The sequence below is a fragment of the Periplaneta americana genome, chromosome 5 (assembly GCF_040183065.1).
Source record: "Periplaneta americana isolate PAMFEO1 chromosome 5, P.americana_PAMFEO1_priV1, whole genome shotgun sequence".
Taxonomy (NCBI): Eukaryota; Metazoa; Arthropoda; class Insecta; order Blattodea; family Blattidae; genus Periplaneta; species Periplaneta americana.
The window spans coordinates 83,352,233-83,376,221 of NC_091121.1; the positions used below are offsets into that span (position 1 = coordinate 83,352,233).

General features: G+C 35.2%; 1 protein-coding gene across 1 annotated transcript in view; it reads right to left on the reverse strand.

The window, feature by feature from the left end:
- The window catches only part of LOC138699929 (protein espinas-like), a 534,949-nt gene that overhangs the window by 16,379 nt on the left and 494,581 nt on the right, over positions 1-23,989 (reverse strand). Inside the window, exon 4 of the mRNA XM_069826128.1 lies at positions 5,118-5,321. Within this exon, the coding sequence (XP_069682229.1) occupies positions 5,118-5,321 (204 nt within the window). The remainder of the gene's footprint in view (positions 1-5,117; positions 5,322-23,989) is intronic.

Below are 23,989 nucleotides of genomic sequence, written 5' to 3' on the forward strand. Positions count from 1 at the left end.
TCCTAGTGGTTAGCAACTATCTATGGATGCATATTTGCTACATATTGAGCTTCGTGACTGTATATACTAGACTGTGGTATGGTGCAAGATCACCGATAAAAATAAACAAGAGAATATAAAAGAGAGACTCACCCAGTCCATAAATAAATATAGATAATATAAAAAAAATGGTAAACTTTCAATTCCTGCAGAACATCGAACCTGTGTCCCTTGAATTTATATCCATAGCGGAGGACTTAACAAAACGTAGCCTATATTTTAGAACCATTCTGCAAGTAGACTGATAGTTCTCCCTATATGAAACTCCGACTACAAATAAATGAAATTTTGCTTCCGGAACAGATACAGCATGTGACCTAATTATAACAATTGTTCTGAAGTGACTTAAGCCCTTGTTCCGCTCAACTTCGGACATTTCCTGCAATGTGACCGACATGTCGTTATTGTCACGGCTACTGATACAGCGAGACTGTGAGCGATCTTTTGTTGTCACATGTGAATTGAGACATGCACACTGATACGAATGAATTCAGACTCCAGCAGGCAGTGCCACGGCCATGGACGACATAAAACCCGTCAGACATTGATTATGTACTTGTGGTGTCATCGAATACTTGGGTGTCAGCATCAACTTGAGGAATTCTTCTTCTTACTTGTCCCGTAAAACGTTGTATGGATTACAGAGTTAAGGCTGGTCCACAATAAACCGGGAACGGAAACGACAACGAGAACGAGAAAGGAAATATTGTTAAAATAAATGTTTTTAAATTTGAGCAGTCACAATTAACGAAGCGCTTGCCGGAGCCCGGGAACAGGAAATTTAATTGTGAATGCTCACATTTAAATACATTTATTTTAACAATATTTCCGTTATAATAATATTTAGAACAGGGAATCTTCATCTATGATATTCATTCATTCATAGTGTTCTGCCCAAAGGTAGGTATTTCACTGCAAACCCAGCATGCTCCAGTCTTTCCTATTTTCTGCCCTCCTCTTAATCCCCACATATGATCCATGAAGGCCTGTATTACGAAAAAATGTCGTGCTATATATCCTGACATTCAACAACCTTTTTATTCAGTAATCCATAGCTATTTGGTCAAAAAAGTGAAACATGTACATTTTAATAAAAACAGAAGGCGCATTAATCTCTTTCTGATTGAAAAAAAGATCGATGACATAAACTATAGGATAGAACAGTCTTCCACGAAATTGTTAAGAAAGGTAGTTCTACAGGCAAGTGTAGACCTATTCAAGACATTAGCTTGCAAGGGAATGAAATTATTAAAACTAAAATCTTATGACACTAGTCTTTCATAAGTTGAATGGAATGTGTCATGTGTCTAGGTTTCAATTCTATCGATAGAGATAAAATTCAGCATGTATGTATAAATCTTTTCAAAATATGTGAAATATGTATTAGAAAACATGGCCGACAGTGTTTGTGTTTCCGAAAGCTGACGCGTAGAAACACCGCTAAGCGGGCTGTTACTTGCCCATGTCACTTTTCGAACGGCGCCGTACTAAGCGAAACCTGTTTCCTGACGTATATCATTTACTATAATAAAACAAGACAATATACAGATATCTGCTCGCGGTTAACATCCAAAAAACAATTAAAATATTGCTTTAATTCTTGAGGCATTAAAAATAAAACCTTAAATAATTTTACTAGTCCTCAACTTTTTCTTCATATGTTGTGAATTTTAATGGGACAAACTTTCTCTTACAATTTTAAATTGTATTCTAAAAAAATTAGGTACAAAAATTCATTACAGAACATTAACCCAATGAATTCCTACACTTTTCACTGACACTGTAAGTACAAGAGGCAGTCAATAACTTTCCGGACTGCCCTGAATGTAGGCCAAACATGACATAGAAAACGGAGAAGTTATCTAGAACCAGGGAAACGTCTGGAATGCATACTAAATGCATCGTCTGAAAGGCAGAGAAGAAGACTAGCCACAAGGCGTATATGGAGAGATTCTAGGAAAAATCGCATACGTAGGTCCTCGACATGTTTACACAAATCACGTGTAGAAGCTCAGTTCTTGAAGACAATGTGACGATGTTTGACAGACTGACTCAACAGGCATGGAAGCAATGAACTTCAGTGACACGTACATGTATGTTTAACGGTAGGTACAATAAAGACAAGTGCAGTTCGGAAATATATTGATTGAACCTTGTACATGATTAACAGAAGTGAATATAAATGCATAAAATTAACACGAATAGTAACGATAATTAAATATACAAGTAAATGAATTTCATTTAATCACACTGGTCAACAAAATTAAACATTTTTTTGTTAAAAGGTAACGAATGGGTAATTCTTATAAAATTTTTCGTGCTGATTTCAAATCTGTTTTCAAAATGTTTCTATCTCCCAAGGTGTTTGAGTAATTATATGAAATGTAGTTAAAATTTTTCTAGTGTTAATACATTGTAACATTTTACCTAAAATCATGTTTACTTATTTAAAACGTGCGTGAATTAGATTTTATACTATACTTGGCTTGAGAAACATCTCTTTTGAGTGTCCAGAAATAGTCTGCCAGAATATTTGAACTCCATTTTTCCTGGCAGCAGCACATTTCCTTTTCAGAAAAATCCTAAAGAAAACGCTTACCACATTCGTCGCTCACTAACCGAATGTTTTGGGGAAAGAAAAAATAGATGAGAATCCAAGAAGTTATTTAGAGAAACATATTACACCCCATTCACGTTATAGTTCTGAATCAGCTCGCTGAAAAGTTCTCTGTAATCTTCTAATCTGTGGTTCCTAGAAAGTACGAGTAACAGCCTGAATGATCCTTAGGGTCCCAGCAAATCATTGGAACTGGAAAAGGCATACGACGAGATCCTTTCAGCCAACCAGTTAATAGAATTACTTACTTACTTATTTTTATTTATTTAACCTGGTAGAGATAAGGCCGTCAGGCCTTCTCTGCTCCTCTACCAGGGGATTACAACTATAACATGAACAATAAGATTACAATTAATATTAAATTTACAATTACAATTACAATAAAAATTAAAGTACGACAAGAATACCTGATTAATGAAAGCTAGACATTTTATCATAGAAGTTAAGAACAAAGAATATTTTTGTATTTACTGAATTAAAAATTAAACCTACAATAACAAAATTCTATAGTGATGAAATTACCGGATATTGAAATATTTTGTGATAGATTAAGAGAACTATTTACAAGAAACCATGTCTGAACGAGTCTCAATTACTGACCAAGTGCCTAGTAAGTTTGCGTTTGAATTGAATTTTATTTCGACAGTCCCTGATGCTAGCAGGTAACGAATTCCAGAGTCTTGGCAGGGCTATTGTGAAAGAGGATGAGTATGAGGAGGTGCGATGGGATGGTATTGTTAGTATTGTTTCATGGCGAGAGCGTGTGTTCAGATTGAGGTGGGAAGAAAGGTAAGTGAAGCGAGACGACAGGTACGAAGGAATAGAAGAGTTCAATATTTCGAAGAGAAGAAGAAGTGAATGTAAATTTCTTTTCTTATCTAGTTTAAGCCAACCTATTGCTTCCAGGGATGGGGTAATGTGATCATATTTACGAACATTGCTTACAAAACGTACACGCAAATTATGAGCACGTTGAAGTTTCGTTTTGTTGTCGCTGGAAAGGTCAGTCAGTAAAATGTCAGCATAGTCAAAATAGGGAAATACAAGGGTCTGCACAAGGGACTTTTTTTAAGCAAGAGGGAAGATGACCATTTATCCTTTTTAGCACATGGATAATAGAATATACTTTTCTGCAGGTTTCTGTGCGTGGGGCACAACAGATTTCAGGGGCCCAGTTCCTATCCTCATTTATTTTTCAATCAAAATAACACTTGTAAGCTAGTGTAGTAAAAATTCGCCTGTGTGCTTTCAAAGTCAATTAACCACAAACGTAATAAAAATTATTTATGTGATTTACACAATATTACGAGGTATGTTTTACTTTATAAGATACTTTTACCATACTTAAAATTAGGACAAAGAAAACACAGGTTATGAAACTTGTTTCGTGTAAGTTCCCACTCAACTGATAATAATTAATATTAACTTTTACTAGTCTAATGAGGAATAAAATTCGTTTTTATGAATTCTGACTTCACAGGCAACAATTATCTAGGTTAATTGTTAGAGCAATAAAATGAAATATTTGAAATATTTTCTTTCCAATAGCATGTTAAGGACTGTATACTTATACCAATAAAATAAATCACTTTTTTTTAATTACAAAAAATGGTGGATCATAAAAAATTTCTGACTTCGTTTTTGGAATCAGCAGATGAAATTACATAAGAAACAGTAGAAATTTTACATTTAACAAAATCACTGTTGACCGATGTTATTTATGGATAGTATTGAGAGAAGATTAATCGCACTCCTCGTACGAATCGCACGCAACGGATATTTTAAGTGCAGTGCGTTCACTGTAATGGCTTCATCTCATCGCCTCATCGGATTCCCCTATCAGCTGTTAGAAACATGACGTCGTACGATATTGACATTGCTGAAAACAGAGGAGTTGAGGTTAGGTCTATTAATTATGACTGTTAGGGAATAAGAATTTGTAATTGCTTCATGCGTCTTAATTGAAGAGGAAGAAACGAAAGAAATATTGGTTACATAATGTATATGTAAGAAATGACTTGATTACTGTAATGGGAACGCCTCAAATTATATAATTCTTCGCAGTTTTCTACAAGCGAAATAAGTTTTCAGTCTGCCATTTTGGCGCGACACTGAACATGGCGCAACATAATAGTAACAGTTGAGCAATTAAAATTTATTTATTAAAAAAGGCCATGATCGCACGCATCGGAAAAGTTGCTTATCCGAGAAACGTGGACGGATTTGCCGAAAGGCAATGCGTGCGATACGATGTAGTGAACGCAGTTACATAACAATTACAGCAAAGATTGTCTTTTTCCGATCCGTCCGATGAGTGCAATACGATGTAGTGAATGCTTACCTTTACAGTATACATGTGCAGCTATATGTCTGTGTGAGGAAGAACATTTTTTTTTTATCTACTTGAACGTACTGAATAGGAAATTAAATGGTGCTGGTGTTCAGATTCCGCAAGTCTCACCTCGTCGCAGGCGGAACATCGTGGCTTGAGGGTCTCGGCGTGATGGCGGCCGCAGTACAGCTTGCCCTCCCTGTAGAAATAGATGAGATCCACGAGCAGCTCCTTACACACGCAACACGTAAAGCACGCCGGGTGCCAGCAGGTGTTGGGGCCCGCGCGAGACGCGAACACGCAGATGTCACCACTCGACAGCGCCTCCTCGCACTGCAACACACATCACACGGTCGGTAATGCAACAGCTGCATTTCTTAATGGGAAATAGGTTATTCATTATTAATAGCACTTCCTAAGTTCCAAATTGAAAATTAAGTGACATCATTTCACAGACTGCTTTCACCCCATATTAGTGAAATGTCTGTCTTTTATTGTAATTTAAGATGAATTTGTTTTTTATTCGTATCTAAAGCTCATGCTAGCAAAAGAATCAGGGTAGGAGCACACTTCAGAACAATCGAAGGATTCAGAACCATAGTGGGCCAAGCGCCATTTACTAAAGCCGTAGAAAACAAGGGTTAAAATGAAGTTATTACCATAATTCAATGGAAACATATAGCACGTAATATAAAGTATACACATTAAAACTAAATGATATGTAAATCTTCATTAAACTATGATATTCACTTAACTTTAACCCTTGCTTTCTCCGTTTTTAATAAATGGCGCTTGGCCCACTATGGCTCTGGACCCTTCAATTATTGCTAGTGGAAACCATTTTTCTGAGAGAACCTTTCCGGAAATATGTCTACTAAATTTAGGATGAATATAAGGAATTATTGTACGTGAACGCATGGAAAACAACATTGTAATTTTGCTAATATTTAAATAGCACATTCACGAAAAATTGTAGTCATAAGCAGAGCTGGGATTTTATGTAGCATTATTTTCATGCTGTCAGGAAGTCAAAACCAGGATGACAATGGTAAGAGCAAGGGATAAGGAATGATAATGGTAAGGAATTGTCTGCGGATCTTTGGAAAAATAACTAAGAATGAGACCAGTGAAGTGTTTTGTGTAGAGTGTAACATTGAATAGAGCAGAAACCTTGACATAACGATGAAGTGAAGAGAAACGACTGGAAGCATTTAAAATGTGAATATGGATCAGATTGGAGCATGTGAAATGAGCATACAAAATAAGAAATGAAGCTGTGCTGGAAAGAGTGGGTGAACAATGCCGATCAGGAAAAGAAACAAAAATCGGCTGGTTCACTGGCTAAGAAGAAACTGCCTAACGAAGGCTGCACTGGCGGGAATAGTGAACGGGAGAAAAGTTCGGGGCAGAAGAAGATATCAGATGATGGACAACGTTAAGATATATGGATCGTATGTGGAGACTAAGAGGAAGGCGGAAAATTGGCAAATGCTGGGTTCGCAGTGAAGAACTTGCCCTCGGGCAGAAAACTATGAATGAATAAGCAAAATAATGTATATAAATATGTAGTCAAATAAAAATCGAGAAGTAGGATGTAGCGAAATATAGCTAAATATGTAAATTCATAAAAATATAGGCCTACAGTATATTATATACAGTAGTGGCAAAAAAAAAAACCGGACCGACCCATGTAGCTGATATCAGAGCCTTGTTCACTCCAGAGCACGATAGACTGGTAACTAAGACTTTCGTGGTTCGAATCCTGCCTGGGAAGGAAAATTTTTTTGTTCCTTATTCAAATTTATTCCCAATACTTTTCGATTGCTGGTAAAATTCATGTTCTGGGAGTAATGGGCTAAGTTAACTAAATAGTAAAATATCGCTGCAATCGAAAAGTATTGGGAATAAATTTGAATAAGGAACAAAAAAAAGTTTCCTTCCCAGGCAGGATTAGAGCCACGAAAGTCTTAGTTACCAGTCTATCGTGCTCTGGAGTGAACAAGGCTCTGAAATCAGCTACAAGGGTCGGTCCGGTTTTTTTTTTGCCACTACTGTACACTATTACACTTTTACTACGTCATACTACTTTTGATCAATAAAACGGTACTCACACAAAGATATCCTGCTTATTAAAGCTATGTACTCATTAACAGGTGATCGCACCCATGTATAGTTCTACACAAAAGTATGCAGCATAGATAAATTATGCACCTGTCGATTTCTTTTTCAATTAAAGAACCATATACAGTAGTTTGCACAATCCTAGTACCTACGAATTAAGTCGCAGTTACTGAATATGAACATAAATAAGTACAATAGTTCAGAATAAATCGCTATGCACATACAAACTACATTAAGAAAATCAGTTTTCCTATATTGAGTACACTGCTCCGCCGATTTAGCAGAATGCGTTTGAGTCTAAAGAAAACAGAAAACAGTGCAACGTGGTCTGTTGTGACGAGAATCCAAACTCTCTCATAACGATAAGGCATCATGTCACAAACACGTTCACATCTAAGTATTTCTGACAAAGTAAATATTATTCAACGTTTTGAAAACGGAGCAAATATTAAGGATATTGCTGGAGAGTTTAAAATAATATTTATTTTATAGATAGATATATTCTAGGAAACAAAATTAATTTGTATTAATGTTGTATAAGATTCAATTTTATAATGAATCAACAACTTTTAAATACCCATTCCCGTATGATCGATCTTTTACTCCCCATAATATTCCTCTACTTTCATGCTCTACCTAAACATGATGTTTGCCGATTGCAGGGGACTTGCTCCGTGTGTTATATCTAGAGGGCGGATGTTGATGAAAAGTCATCTTCTTATTTTTCACATTAGGACGATGCGTATTAAAGTATATAAATCCTTTCTATGTTAATATCAACCTAAAAAAATTTCTTATATTGCATTTTTTACATTTTTGAACTAATAGGTCATTTTTATATTTTTTTTCGGCATTTTTTGGTCATTTTTAATACTATGAAGAGTTTTTAGATCATTTTGAATGCATTTTGCTTTCTTCTTTACCAATAGATCTGTTAAATCATTTTCTAAGCAAATAGGTCAGTAGTAATTACCTACTGAATAAGTGAATAACAGTGAAGTTCGAGTTTTATAGTTTGGAACAGACTCTAAAGTCCATCCCTCATTCCACTGAAGGCTTCACTTCACACAACGGAAGCAAAATAAAATGCTTGACAACAGCTTAATTTAAGTGAGGGCTTTGACCGACCACCCCTGATTGAAACATATTGTAAACTCTCATTAAAATAGATAGTTTTTCCTTAAAACCTTCATTTTGTTGCATGTTTTTTTTTCCTTTATCTTATCCAAATTCCATGAAGTTACCTCCTCTCTCCGAGATTTGCAGGACAGTCATTGAAACAAGTTGACTAATTTTTAAGAAGTTGTGGTGCGAGTACGGTGAACAATATTTAAATTTCATTTTCTTTTAATTTTACGTAATTTTTACATTAGTTTAAGGGTATTTTAATGATCATTTTAAGTAGATTTTTTAGTCATCAACATCCGCCCCCTAGTTAGCCTATATCTAAGTCGATAAAGATTGCCTTTCTTCTACAGCCTAATCGATGAAAACATAGAGTTGAAATAACTTTTCCTTTAAACAACACAATACTTTCTATTTATATTTCGTAAAATAAGAAAACAAAAACACAAGACCAGGAACATAGCCTACCCTGATGTCATGCTGGTAAATAATGTCTGAAATTGAACATGTGCCCACTGGATTTGCAATAAAGAATAGTTCCGCTTGAGCTATACGAGTAGTGGAGGACATTCATTGTTACATTCATTAATGGATGTGTATTGCACACAATAATTATCTCCTTTGACAAGCATTACGCCAGACTCTTAAGTTATTCAGCATTTGATTGCCTCTGATCAAAGTGGCACTAGTGTACGAATATTTGCGAGGGCAGAAACATAGGGAAGGGTTACAGGTTAAGTTACACAATAAACACATCTCGACATGACTCATTGGTAGCGTTTAGCAGCAGTTTAACTATTAATCCTAATGAGTAGTACAGGGACATCATTTTATTTTTACTTCAATTTTTATTGTACCTGATTTCCTGAATGTACTTTACTCCCACCCCTTCTATTAGAAACCTCACCCATCTTCCACATAGAACCAAGGCCGCATATGCAGTCAAAGTCGTCTTACGTTCATAGTAAGTAGTACTGAGTGAGTGAGTGAGTGAGTGAGTACAGTACGTTCCAGAAATATTGTCACATTTTCCAGTGAAAAAAGAACATTCATTATTGAATCATTTTCGCACAGGTACTGTGTCCGTTTGATTACGTCGCATTCCGATTATTCCCACTCGTTTGTGTTGTAATGGCTAGTACCTGGCCTGTCTTAGCTCTTTTCTGAAAACATTGGCTGTTAGGAATTGGACATGTACGTAATATTACAGAATTGTTTAAAATAATTTAAATAAAAGGGCCTTGTTAAGTAATTATCACGTGATTTCCCATTTTCTACGACTCTGCAATATAATCACTTGGACGGACAGTAGATAGCATGTCTGAGTAAATTTATCTGTGCAGATCGGGCAGAAGTGAAGACTGAATTTACAATACGTAAGGTACTGTGTTATAGAGTAGGCATAGAATTATTTCAGCGGGAGCAGAATTATGGCTCCCCATGTCGTCTGATTTGAGTGGTTTGCATAATTTCTTTTGGGGTTACTATAAAACAGTTGTTTGCTAAACAGCCTACAAGAATAGCAGAATTTAGTATTAGTATTAGTATTTATTTAGTATTAGTATTTATTTATTTAACCTGGTAGAGATAAGGCCGTCAGGCCTTCTCTGCCCCTCTACCAGGGAAATTTAAGAATTACATTCAAGAAACAATACATTCAATTTCAGAAGATGTGCTTAAAAACGTTTCCGATAATATGCATAAAAGAACTGAAGCCTTTATCGAAATGAACGGGCACCATTTTCAACAATTTGTTAAAATATCCATATTTTAATTATTTTTCAATTTAAATGCACTCTCCATATTGTATGCTAATGTGCTGTAGGCAGTAGACTATATACTGCATAATGAATACGTCCTCCTGGGTAGTTCAGTTAGTTGATGAAAATATTTATTGTTAATACTGTACTTATTTTGATTAAATAAAAACATAACGAAAATAATCAAACTCAAAATCGTAATAGTTCCTAGTTTACGTAAATGGATGCACTGCTTTTCTTCCCTCCTGTACCCAGTAAAGTGATTTGTTTGTGTTTTACAGTAGTGTCACCAAACTCCCATAGTGGAAGGGGGTAATAAACAGTGTTTCCGGTTCTCGACTGTTAATCCAAAGGTTAATATCAGAAATGTTAGTAAAAATAAAATGATGTCCGGGTATATATTTGTATCCATCTTTTACCTGCTTAACACGGAATTCGAGGGTAATTCGCTCGTCTGCAAACCGTAATTGAATTGTGGTAAGCGAATGTCAGGTAATTTATGTAGAATCCTCGGCCTCATCTCGCCAAATATCATCTCGCTATCACCAATCCGATCGACGCTAAATAATAATACAGTAGTTGATACAGCGTCGTTAAATAACCAAGTATAGAATCAAGAGTCCAAACCTGGACTGCTTGTGTTCATTATGTGACTCGCATACCTAAGTTGATTGGTAGTCTTTAAAAGGAGAATAAAATGTTTGCAATAATCCTGCGTTGACAACTTCGAGTAGTTATAAGGTATAACAGTATTGGATTTATATCAGTACCTGCTGTAATCAAATATGGTTTAACAAGCACATTAAATGAAACAGTGGCTGGTATGTCAACACATAAAAGCTGTAGGAGTGACGCCCATATTTCAATCCATACAAGACATTTAATCGCGCCTTGTAAGTAGACCACCTCAAAGGCTTTGATTTCTTTCCAAGAAATTCAGACATAAACAAGAGTTGCTATGACGACAGTTTATAGCTAGACACGTCGTTAAGGAATGTGGTGTCATCTTTTCAAGTTGGCTGCGGCAAGAAAATCGCCGAAGGGTGATAAAAAGAGGATCAACATTTACGGTAACAGAATATTGATTTTTATATCGGTCATATATCCCTACAATTTTATGGAACTACTTTCTTATCAGATAACATAAATTTTATACCGAGACATAAACACAGCTGATAAATCTTGTTCTCACTTTCCTCACGCTTGACTCTGCCCTTGCGCATTTAAAATAGCTATTACCCCATCAGAAGTGGCAGTGATGTATGGAGGCTACGATGAGAGGAAAGGTTCCAAAATTTGGACTGCAAAAACTGATAATTACACGAATATCAAATTAACTACAAACATATGTAAAAGTATGTTTTTAGTAATTAACGTTTTTTTTTTAAACTGAGGAGATTATTTGTGCGTTTCGTAGGTCTACATCTTGCCATTCTGAATATCTTTGTTACAGTTAAAACCCGAAATCAGTTAAAATCAGTTTCAACTAGTAAAAATTAATTTTAAAAACGTATATACATAGAAGGCAGTCTTCGTAAGATCTACAATCAATGACAGGTTAGGTTTGGTTTGTTTAGGCTTTTATAAAAAAAAACCTAAACTTACCAAACCTAACCTGCCATTGATTCTAAACCTCAGAAAACTCGCTTTCTGTCTACCTATATTTGCTTAAACTAGTTTTTACTAGTTGAAACTGGTTTTGACGGATTTCGGGTTTTAACGGTAACATCTTCAATTGAAAGCGTTCCACAGCTGAGTAAATAAATAAATAAATAAATAAATAAATAAATAAATAAATTAGATAGGCATATGGGCAGATAGATGGATGGATGGATGGATGGATGGACGGACGAACAGACAGATAGATGAATAAGGCAACAAATAAATAAATAGATAACTAGATAAATAAATAACTAAATAAATAAGTAAATTAATAAATAGCAACAATCTATTTTTGTCCTTCGCAAATTAATATGGTGGTTGCTGTTTAGTCAACTGTTCGAAGGCAGATCTGGACCCCACAAGTGACACCAACAAGGCATCACTCATGAGTCAACTAGGCCGGGAGATAATGGGGTAGGGTGGCAGTTTCTTTCCCCTTTCATTGCATACATCGCTAACTAGTAACATATTACACTAATTAGACTTTAGAAAAGGTTTATAATTTATTTTCTTTACCTGCTACTTAAAAACATAGCAAATTTATTGTGCCCAAAGAAGAAGATAACCATGTTTAAGTTTCCTGGAGTGCAGAAGACAATTTACAGGGCGGTGAAGAAATTCCAATGATTGTTATACTCGAATTTAATTAATAAAAATACAATATATACTTTATTAACACTACAGTGTATTTTATTTTATATTCATACACACATAAAAGCCATGTAACCCATATTTCCATCAAAAATGCCTGCACAATAAAATTATTGAATTTTAACTTTACTTATACAACATTGTTCATGCTGTACTTGTTTAATATCTCTAAGAATTAATAACTGAAGTAGGTAATAGTATATAATTCATACAAGCAAGAAAATCAACTCCTTTAGGAAACACCATATCGATACAGGTATTATTTCTTGTAGTGATAATCCGTGAATCTTAAATCAGGTCCAATTGAAGTGTAATGATGGACTCGTCCAGACATTTGCGCTTGTCTTATCGCGTGTGAGTGCAAGCGACCGGGAGTGACGTTAGAGTTTACTGCAGTATAACAGACCATGGATTACGATAATACTGGGTGAACAGGATAGAGCAGAACAGAAGCCTCGAGCGGTCTTGAGTCCCCATCTCCGTGCGTATAGCCGGCCGGCCGGCCAGCCGTGAAACCTGTTCTACTCTATACTGTTTACCCAGTAGTTTTCTGTTTCCGTGGTACCACGAATGACGTCTGAGTTAACAAAAAAAATCTTTCACGTCAAAACATTACATTTTTTCTCTCCTTATAAGTCAAATATAGACGTTGCGTCAAAATACAATCTTTGTAATCCCAAAGATTAGATATTTTATTTCATTTATAAATCTTACGGCTTAAGTATGCATGAAATCAATTTATGCCCTTCATTTGAACCTTGCTCTGTGAGAATTCACTCAAGTGTAACGAGACAGGTTTACAGCTAGCGACCGGCAATCCTTTAACAAACAAGAAGAATTTACATCTAATGGCCAAGAATATTTCAAGAAACACCTATTTCCTAACAATACTGCCATTTGGACGGAGAGAGTAAAAATTTAAACCAAGATCAAAATGGAAGGTGTCTTTTTTCCTTTAATAGAAAATACCCTTTTCAATTGTCACTTACTGATGGCATAAAAATATCACGAAGGAATAATCACATCTTAATTGATTAAATTTCACTGACATACTATTTCATGTGCATTTTTTCCGGTTAAACTGGCTCGTAGGTATTGAATAGAAAGAAAATTTGGAAAATTAGTTTGAGATAAATCTATGTACACAGATGACGTACTAAAACCACTTTTCCGGTATCAGAAGTGCTGAGAAAGTGTTTTCCGTAAAAAGAACTAAGAGTAGATTTTTGTATTATTACAATAGCACTCTCTCTCTTCATACTTCATATAGCCTAATAATAAAGTGACCACTACAATTAAACAAAAATGCTCATAAAAATAAGTATAAATGAATAACAAATAAATAGACAAGTTAATAATAAGGTAAACAGACAATTAATTAATAATAACTAAATACATAAATAATAATTGAGAAAATAGGTACAGACTATGTACAACATGATAATGAAATGTCAAACAAGTTAGTAACTATGGGTCTTAATAATAAAAACTTTTATACAGACGTTTAACTGTCTTATACTTTCACAGCGAATAGCTCGTTTATAAGTCGTGTGTAAATTCCTACACACGTCGTGTATAACAATACAATTGTTACACAGCTACGTTATAGTTTCGTCATTATTTTATTACGAAAAGTAACAGAATAACTGAGATTCTCTACTGCACCCGATAGTGTACGCTAGTGTACCGCACTAATTATCGATAATACAACTGGGCCTGATCGATTACCACGATATATTTTAATCAAAGAGTACACCTACAACAATATTATTCTTTATTCTGTGCTCTTTGTTTCGTTTTTCTGTGGTTACGAGGCAACCATCATCATAAGATGACAATCGATACGAACAGCTGTTAAAAGGCGGCCATTTTTTTTCTCTATATACAATATTTAAACAAGGGGTTTCATTTGTAAAACTACTGCGAAGCAATTCCCATGTATAATTACACGCTGTTTACACATCCAGCGCTTATGCATGGTTTATTAGTAACGTTTTCTGTTCCAACTCTGCATAAGTCTCGTATAAAAATTGTACACGGTTTATTAATAAGTCCGTAAATGTATAAATAGACAAATAAGTGAACAAGCAAAGGAATAGGTAAAAAATTAACAATTTTATAAATTAATAAATAAGTAATACATTTTATGAAGAAATAAATATAAATAAATAAGTAAATAAATACGGAAATGCTAAGTTAAGGAAATATATAAATACATAATGGGGCGAATAACACACAGTAAAATATACAAACAGTAAAAATAATGGCAGGGAATCGTAGAACGGCTATAGTTGCGTGGTTGGTGGTTGTGTGTGTGACTTCAAATAACCTTAGGTCACCGTTTGATGAGAATCATCTTAGAATAATCATAAAAGAAAGAACTTCAGCTTTTAATGACTATCATAACCAGTGCAATAAAATAGATACATCATTCTAGTAGTAGTAATATCTTGAATGTAAATACATTTACGATGATATTCAAACTTAATTAATTATTTTTACAATTATGACATATTGCGGGTTGCATTGGCGCACTGCCACTAAGGAGAAACATGTACGTAAAGTATCTATTACAGATATGATAACGGATATTTTTTCCCGAATATGTTCCACTTAAATGTTCAACATTAAAATAAAATTTATAGCAATAAATGAGTAAACAAAGAATCTATTAAACATACGAAGAAATAAATTAACTAAACAAGTAAACAACAAAATAATGGGACAATAAGAACAAATATGTTATGAGATAGCAAAATTAAAACATAGTAAAAGATATAATGTAGACCTATTATAAATAAAAATGCTAATATAGAAGTATACTTACAAATAAATCATATTCAAATGAAGAAGTCATAAATAAGCCTAATTATACAAACAAAGACAATAAAGAAGTAAATGGATAAGAAAAAAAAGATAAAGTTAAACCAAGACATAAAAATAGTACATACCGTACTTCTAAGATAAAAATAAGTAAAAGAATAAATAAATAATTAAACAATGATATACGTAAGGTCTTCGGCCTGTTTTGAAAGCGTAATGGTAGCGCGCGTGCGCAGAAGCTGCTGCTGAGGAATGTGGCCTTGAGTAGTTTATCATAACCTGCTCCGAACACGAACCCAACCCAGTCACATTAATAACGCCACAATATCGTGACGTCACATCCCGAAGGAAGAGAGAAGATTGTGGAAATCAATGCCTCTCTTCAAATATTACGAATTCGATCAAAATTGAGCTAAGCACAGCCTGATTGAAACTAAAAAATTGACAGTTTCTTCGTAAATTTGATTCACCTCTAGTTTTTTCCTTGTGTATTTTTATAATAAATTATTATTGAAAATTCAGGCGTATTTAAGGGATAGCAAGCTCGACTAACGTAAAGAGGCTCCGTTCAAGTGTGGTTTCGGGCTGATTACCTAGTTGGTTTCAACGTGAAATGTCTATATTCGGCCTATAAACTGGAAAAATGTATAACACTTTACGTAAGACGAAGTTACTAAAGTGATTATAGGAGCAGCACCATCGCTTGCGCTATTGCATCTGCCGATAGATGGCAGTTCCCACATCAAATCTGTGTAAAGGAAAATGATTTCATCAACTGATAAAATAACAGTTGGCCGTGCAAGTGCAAGCTAACAAGTCCACTTATACAACAGAGATTGTGCACTCAAAAAAAAAATTGTGACACAGAATTTTTGGAGAACTGGTTCTTATTTGTAAGGATTGTTAATATGAATAAGACTGAAATAAATTTAACGCAATTTATGTATTATTTATTATTAATGATTATTCTTCTTTTATACTTTGTTATATATATATATATATATATATATATATATATATATATATATATAGACGTATTAAACAATAATTGAATTACTGTGTTTCATCTGAATGATCCGTTGCTAGGCAAATAACGTCATATATTGACATACATTTTCGTAACATTTTTCACTTTATACTGAATCATCAACGTTAAACGTTAAAAAAAATGGAAGAACCCATTACAAATCTAGAGTATACACAACGTTATGTTCTCTATGGTTGTGAACTTGAATTCTCACTTTGAGTGAGGAACAGAGGTTAAAAGTGTTCGAGAATAAGGTACTTAGGAAAATATTTGAGGCTAAGAGGAATGAAGTTAGGCCTATAGAAGAATGGAGAAAGTTACACAACGCAGAATTGCACGCATTGTATTCTTCACTGGATATTAGAAACATTAAATCAATAGCTTTGAGATGGGCAGGGCATGTAGCACTTGTGGGTGAATCCAGAAATGCATATAGAGTGTTAGTTGGGAGACCTAAGGGAAAAAGACCTTTGGGGAGGCCGAGACGTAGATGGGAGGATACTATTAAAATGGATTTGAGCGAGGTGGGATATGATGCTAGGGACTGGATTGATCTTGCTCAGGATAGGGACCGATGGCGGGCTTATGTGAGAGCGGCAATGAACCTTTAGATTCCCTAAAAGCCATTTGTAAGTAAGTACGTCTAAGTAAGTAAGTAAGTAAGTAAGTAAAGAATTCCATTTCGTGAATAAGACGACTCTAGACGCAAATATTGGTGAGTCATTGCCTACGCAAAAATTAAACCCAGAGGAAGCACAATGGGCCTTTATCTATAGGTGACCTAAGTCTATGGAGTTTAGTCCATCTTCAATCTGTATCCACCCTAGGAGATGACATGATATGGCCGTAAATGAAAAATGAAGTGGACCGTCGGAGAAAATCTGTTCCACATCGGTTGTGTTCATCAACAAATACCATAATTATCGGGAATATAATTAAGATGCTTTCCGGTGAGAATTGGACAGCATTCCAAGAAAAAGAAATTGAAGTAGGTAGAGAAGAACGAAAATTTCACACTTGTCGGCTCTCTTTTCAAAGAAGGTTTTGAGTTCAGGAATCCACAAACAGTTGATAAAAAGTCTCTGTGAATATGTGATTTGTTCCACACAAAAGTTTTCTCGCCAATTTCTCTCACAGATGCAAGAAAACCACCCAAGTAGTCACGGATTAACAAACAAAATACAGGACTCGCAGTAAACGAATGAACCTGCGTGAACCATGCTTCCTATGGAGTACATAGAGAAGTTACGAACTAGACAATCGCCAGTTAGGCGCAGTAGGTGACGAGGAATTTCACAGTTAAATATTCTGGCTTAGCTGCCTCGTGAGTGATGTTTTATTATCACTTGTGAGTTTCAAATCTGTCTTCGAACAGTTGACTAACAACAACACTAATGCACTGATGATGCGATATGTTGACGTGTTGTATTTTGGTTTCCCATGTTGCACAATATAGACAGGGTCCACGAACAGATTTTGACGAATATAACACGGAGTTGTGTGTATCATCTGGCAATATCATAATGAATTAATGTATGTAAGAATTATTGAATAAATAAATAAATATATTAATTAATTAATGTAGATCGCAGAGCATTGGCTTACATGCTATTCTAATGCCCACGTGCATTAACGTCGGTTAGTGTAATCACAGGTTAAAATTGCCACCTAACCCCTGATTAAGCATTTTTACAGTGCATTGACTCCAATTAGGACTTAAATACGAGGTTAACCACGGTAATTTCTAACCGGCCATATTCGAGCGGTTAAAGGGGATAACCAGTGTTCAGTAGGCAAAGTAAAACAAAATGGCGGCCAGATCCAGAGATGATTATTTCGAAGACGATTATTATTGTACAGTACTTTAATTACTTGGCTAGAGATGATGGTGGGCTTGAAGTTTCTTTAGTGGAAAAAGAGAAATCTTACGAGGAATTAGGTGATAGAAAATTTCAGGAGGGATTTCGTTTATCAAAATCTACAGTATCACAGAAACAGTCGTATTTCTCCTATGGATCGGCTGCTTAGTTATATTACGATTCTATGCACCTGATATTTTCTGTATTTTAACTCGAGTAGCCTATCTCTTTCTCTACGTCACTGGCTGAACGAAGAGAGGTTATGGATGGATCTTACGCGTCTACGTCTATGCTTATGACAATGCTCAGTTCCCTGGTATAAATAGGGTCCTGGATCGTACACACATTCATACTAATCTTCATCATTTTTATGAACATTCCATATTTTTCATATATATATATATATATATATATATATATATATATATATATATATATATATATATACCGGTCAAAAGTTTTCGATCAGCTATGAAAACAACTGGGTGTTCATTTCAAAATGTGTCATGACGTCACTGTTGGTGAGTCAGCGATTTGAAGCGAGTTTCAGCTTTTATGTCAGAGAAGTTGCCTATTAATCAAGGCGTTCAATCTGAACTTAAGTACGTGTACGGTATAACTTGAACGTCGTAGCAACAGATGGCGGTCTGTACGGTCTGTGTGCTACCATAACCTCTTTCGAACTGAGTTTTGCGCGGGCAAGTCGTACCCAGGGTATTTGTTATCATCGATTGCGTACGGCAACATTCCACAATACAAATCAAATGCTCCGTGTCCATGTTGACCGTCAAAGTTAATGTCAACAAATACTGTACGTAAGTAATTGTCTTAACCCTCTCCCCATATCCCGACAGTAAGAAAAAAACTCATCTCAGTACGTGTTTTCAAACAGTTCACATTCCTGCCACTGCAGGCGTTACCGTACGTATCGGTAAGTACTCTTCAGAATGAATGCCGTACTTGGTAGGCAACTTCTCTTGCATATAGGTTATAAGCCTTTACGGAGATGTAGGAAGAATGAATTCTCTAGGCTCATCGGCTAGCCACATGACGACATACAGCGAGCCATGACACACTTTGAACTGAACACGCAGTATACTTTATTTCCATGTACAAACACATCGGAAAAACTAAATACGTAGAACAACAAAATAAATATTCTCTTTCTCTAGCATTATGATATGATGGAATATTCAAAACGAAATCCCTGTTTTAACCACAAATCCATAGTTGTGATAGTTGATCGAAACCTTTTGATCGGTGGTGGTGTGTGTGTGTGTGGTACATATATATATATATATATATATATATATATATATATATATATATAAGTCTATCAATACTTTAAAACTTACATTGAGATATAATCATTTTTGTATTTCATTTTCCATTTTGTACGACTTTAACCTAACATCATTGAAAAACAAAGAAATGCAACTCGCAAACGTAACAGCGCCGAAAGGGAAACAAATGCAACGCAAAAATATAGGACACATTCGTTTCGATGGAGAACGGAGTAAGCGCAATCGTTTTTAGACTTTGACTATTATCTTTGTAGAGGAGGAATGGATGCTTTCCTTCAATCATTTTTTAGAAACAGTGTACCATCATAGACTTTACTCTGGTTAAATGAGGTGTCAGCTAACCATGTTTAAGTAATCGGTGATTATGAATGGTGCATAGAAATTACATTTTAATCACGGTTACTTTTTGACTATAATTATGTGTGTGTGTTCCGCCTTTGCTTATCATACAATTAAAATGGTGAAACTAATAAATCATTTTAATTGTATGATAAGCAAAGGCGGAACACACACACATAATTATAGTCAAATTGTGATAGCTTATCGGTATACCTTCAATATGAAATTCACGGTTACTGTTGTTTAACTGTCGTTTCGTAACGTATAATTACTGTGCTTTTAACCGAGGTTGATGCACTTCGCCGTAAAGGAAGATCATGATAATACGAAATATCCGCCTTTGGATAACATAATTAAATTAAATTAAATTAATACATGATGGAATAACCTACGAAGAGAAGAAAGGAAACACCCATGAGGAGAGACGTGTCATCGCCACTCAACATGTTAATCATTTTCGTACCTGAACTATGCACTTCACGATCCAGCTTCAGAATAAAGCCCCTCGCCCATGGCCATCATATTAGGATCAAAAGGAGTTGGAAACATGATTTGTTAAACTCAAGACAATTACCAGTAATGCTTCTCCCTTTCTGGAAGATAAGGGGAAGGAAAAAAGAGAGAAGCTACTTCTTCACCCCCGACTTCATTACCCCGAGTTCGTTTTCTTGTTCAGTGAACAGACGCTCTGACTGACAACTCCTTAAATCATTCATCTCAATCTTCCTCAAGAGGAGCCAGCTGAAACCACTCAACATCTCAAGGAAGGGATGCAACCTTCCCTCCCCCCACATAACATTAGGGTTGCGAACTCGAAACAAAAGAGGCTGATGCCCTCCCTGTCAGAAAGGGGTGGAACGCAGATCGTGATGGCGGCGACAGCCTCTGTTTCCGATGCTGCAATGAGTTGTTTTCCCTAACGACTCCCCATGACGTACGTGACCCGAACATCTGAATAGGAAACTGTACAACGAATATTCAAATCCTTGCCTGTATTTTGGAAAATGTACACAAAAGAATTTCTCGTATACCGGTGTGGGATTGACTCGTTTCTGGACTCAACTGCACGAAAGACGATATGAATCGTTTATTGTAAAAACACCACAACCGACATTTTTTACAAAATGCGGTTTTTTGTGGATTTTGTTTGCCAGCATGAATGCGCATCTTTTGATATAAAAACCTTATATCTAGCATGACTGTAACATGTAAAAAATTGGACAAGAAATATGCATTTATTGTAAAAAAAAAGCCCAGAACTAACATCACATACGGTGTTTTTCAAATAAACTAGTATGCCAGCATCACTGTCGCACCCAACAGCTGATTTCAGTCACAGACGGATCAATGTTTTGTTCTGTCTATTGCTGATTAAGTGTTGCCCTTACTATTAGTATCTGTTTTGAGTATTTTGTTACAAGATGGTTAGTTCAAGTGATGAAAATGTTACGAATGGGGATATTGAGAACTCGTCTAAGTTCAAGGTAAAACGAATCACTGCAAAGCTTGGTGACGAAAATTTTACAAGCTATCTAGCATGTCTGATTTATCTTATGGCCGTGTTGTACCAAAGGATATAAAGGTAGATTTTAAAATTTCGAAGCTGAATGAATTTTTTCACTGCAATGAACAAAAAGGTAAAGTTCTTTGTAAAGAGTTCATTGCCAGCAATGTACAGGAAGAAGTATTCACCATTCGAATTCCTGAGAAAAGTGTTTGTGCTGAAAATTTACCGTTTGAACTGCCTACAGACCTAGCTTGTAACAGTTCGAGGCTACCAATCAATTTAAAAAAATGGAGGACCTTAAGAAGATTTTGCAATACTTACCGGATGAAGTGAAGTGAAAGGATTCTACACAGAACTGTACACATGGCTTACCACCAACAATCATAGTAATAAGGGATTTTTAGGCACTAAAAATTGCAGTTTTAGGAGCCTAAAATAAGCTCAAAATTTGTAAAATTAGGCTCTATTTTAATGAAAATAGGCATTTTAGGCACATCAAGGTATCATACTTATTTCTTTCACTGAAATTTTTAGTTATACACTAAAATACGCACAAACATTAAACATTAAAAAAGAATACTATATTATATTTATAAACAGAGCTGCACAAATTTAATATATTAAAACTAATGAAATAATGATTATTGATATCAAGATTACTCATTTTAAGTTATTGAAATTCAGTTCCATGCTCAGACTTTATTATAATTATCTGCACAGTACACCACCAGAATTTTTTCTAAATTCTCCACAGTTAACCTTTGCCTTTTGTCACTGAGAATCATTTTGAAAGCAGAAAAACTTCTTTCAACCGAAACTGATGTGAGAGGCGCAAATTTTAAATTAGGTACAATAGAAACATCAATACTTACTGGAACATTTACACTTTCCCCCGATATCACTCTTGATTCTTTTTCCAACAATGAAAATCCTACATTCTTATTTAATACGTTGTCCCATTTATTTTTAACTTTTTTCCCAGTTTCGCCCAAAGCAGAATGTATGTTCACTTGAGCTTCCTTTACTATTGCTATTTGGCTACAAAGAGATTGTTTTTCACGTTCTAATTGTTCAATGCTTGCAGGTATGAAAGAAAAGTTTGATGTTATGTAGGCAATATCGTTTTTCACTCGTGAGTCATTCAGACAATCTTTCACTGCTTTCACACACGCTGCACTATCAGTTTCAGGTAATTTATCAATAACTGTGACCACTTCTTTAAAATACTTAGAATAATACACCACTGACTGAATCCAGGTTCCCCATCGTGTAACAACCGGCTGAGGTGGGAGTGGGATATCTGGAAAGTTCTCTCTGAATATTGAAATCCTGGATGGGGCTTTACAAATACATTTTTTTGTGTTAGAAATAAACGAATTGACAAGAGGAAATTCATTCCGGATTGTTTCAGAAACCCTGTGAAGGCCATGTGCTAGACAGGTTACATGCGTGAGGTTAGGATAAAATGTTTTAAGAAGTGGAGCTGCAGCAACCATGTATGAGGCAGCATCAGTACAAAACAACAGAACTTTAGAATCGTCTATATTACCTGAGTATAAAGACTGTAGGCCTTTATTTACAAAATAAGCAATGGCTTGGCTATTCACTTTCGAAAGTTCCTTAACACATACGAGGTGTGGAATCGAAGGTCCATCAGGACTAAGTTTTCCTACTACCATATTTGCTATATACCTATTCATAGGATCTGAGGTTTCATCCACAGAGACCCATATGTAAGAATCACCTATATCCTCCCGAATGGAAGCTAGAGTTTCATTGTATATTCTGTCTAAGTAATTTTTTCTTAGGGTCGACTGAGATGGGATATTTTGTTTGCAGTATTTTTGTAAAAACTGTCTTAAAACCGGATTTTCAATTGCATTCCAGGGAATGTTAGCAGCAACAAACGCTCTGGTTAAATCAGCATAGAAATTGCTGCTGAGATTGGATGAAGTAGGCTGTGTTAGTAAAGTTTGTTGCAGTTGATTTTTCTGCTGAGCTTTAGCCTTATGAGCCGCTCCTTGCACATGCTGCTTTAGGTGGCACTTCTTTTCTTGCGAAATCTAAAAATGTAAAGTAAACTGAATTAAAATAAAATCCTAATTGTTGTATTGCCGTATTTCTATCACAAAGTTAGTGGGTTCGAACAATCAAAATTTTAATGACCTGCAAATACTTTAACTATCGGAATTTAAAAGGTTAAAGTGTAGTGGTCTTAAAAAGAATTATACCTCAGGATAGCTCAGTCAATGTATAAATATTATAGGCCTACTCATTAAAATTAATAGAATTTATATATTTCAACTATTGTTACATACCTGTTTGCTACAAATCTTGCAGAATATTATTTTTCCATCATAAGTGAATTCTGAATATTCTGTTAGCCATTGCCGGATCAATGTAGATTTTGCACTTATATTTTTCGGCATTATCGCGTTAAACTTCACAGGAAAACGTCCTACCGCTCAAAACTTCTCAACACAAATAAGGTGAGGGAAAGAGCAATTGTTAACGAGCATTCAAATGAACCACTGTTATTGAGATTCAATTGGACAAAAATACAAAGTTCCACTTATTGTTGCATTTCCTGGTAGTGCTAACACTAGGAGGGCCATTCTTTTAAATATTTTGTAACGGTTTACCCTACTAATTCGCAGTTTTACGACTTTTCATAAATATTTCAAAAACACTCTTCCTCCAAAAATTGTGATTTTATGACACTCTGAAGGGCAGTACAGCTAATCGATTTCAGACCGAAAACAGTCATTTTTATAGTATAGTATATCTCTGAATCGGTAGCAGCACATGTTGTGATTGTTGCCT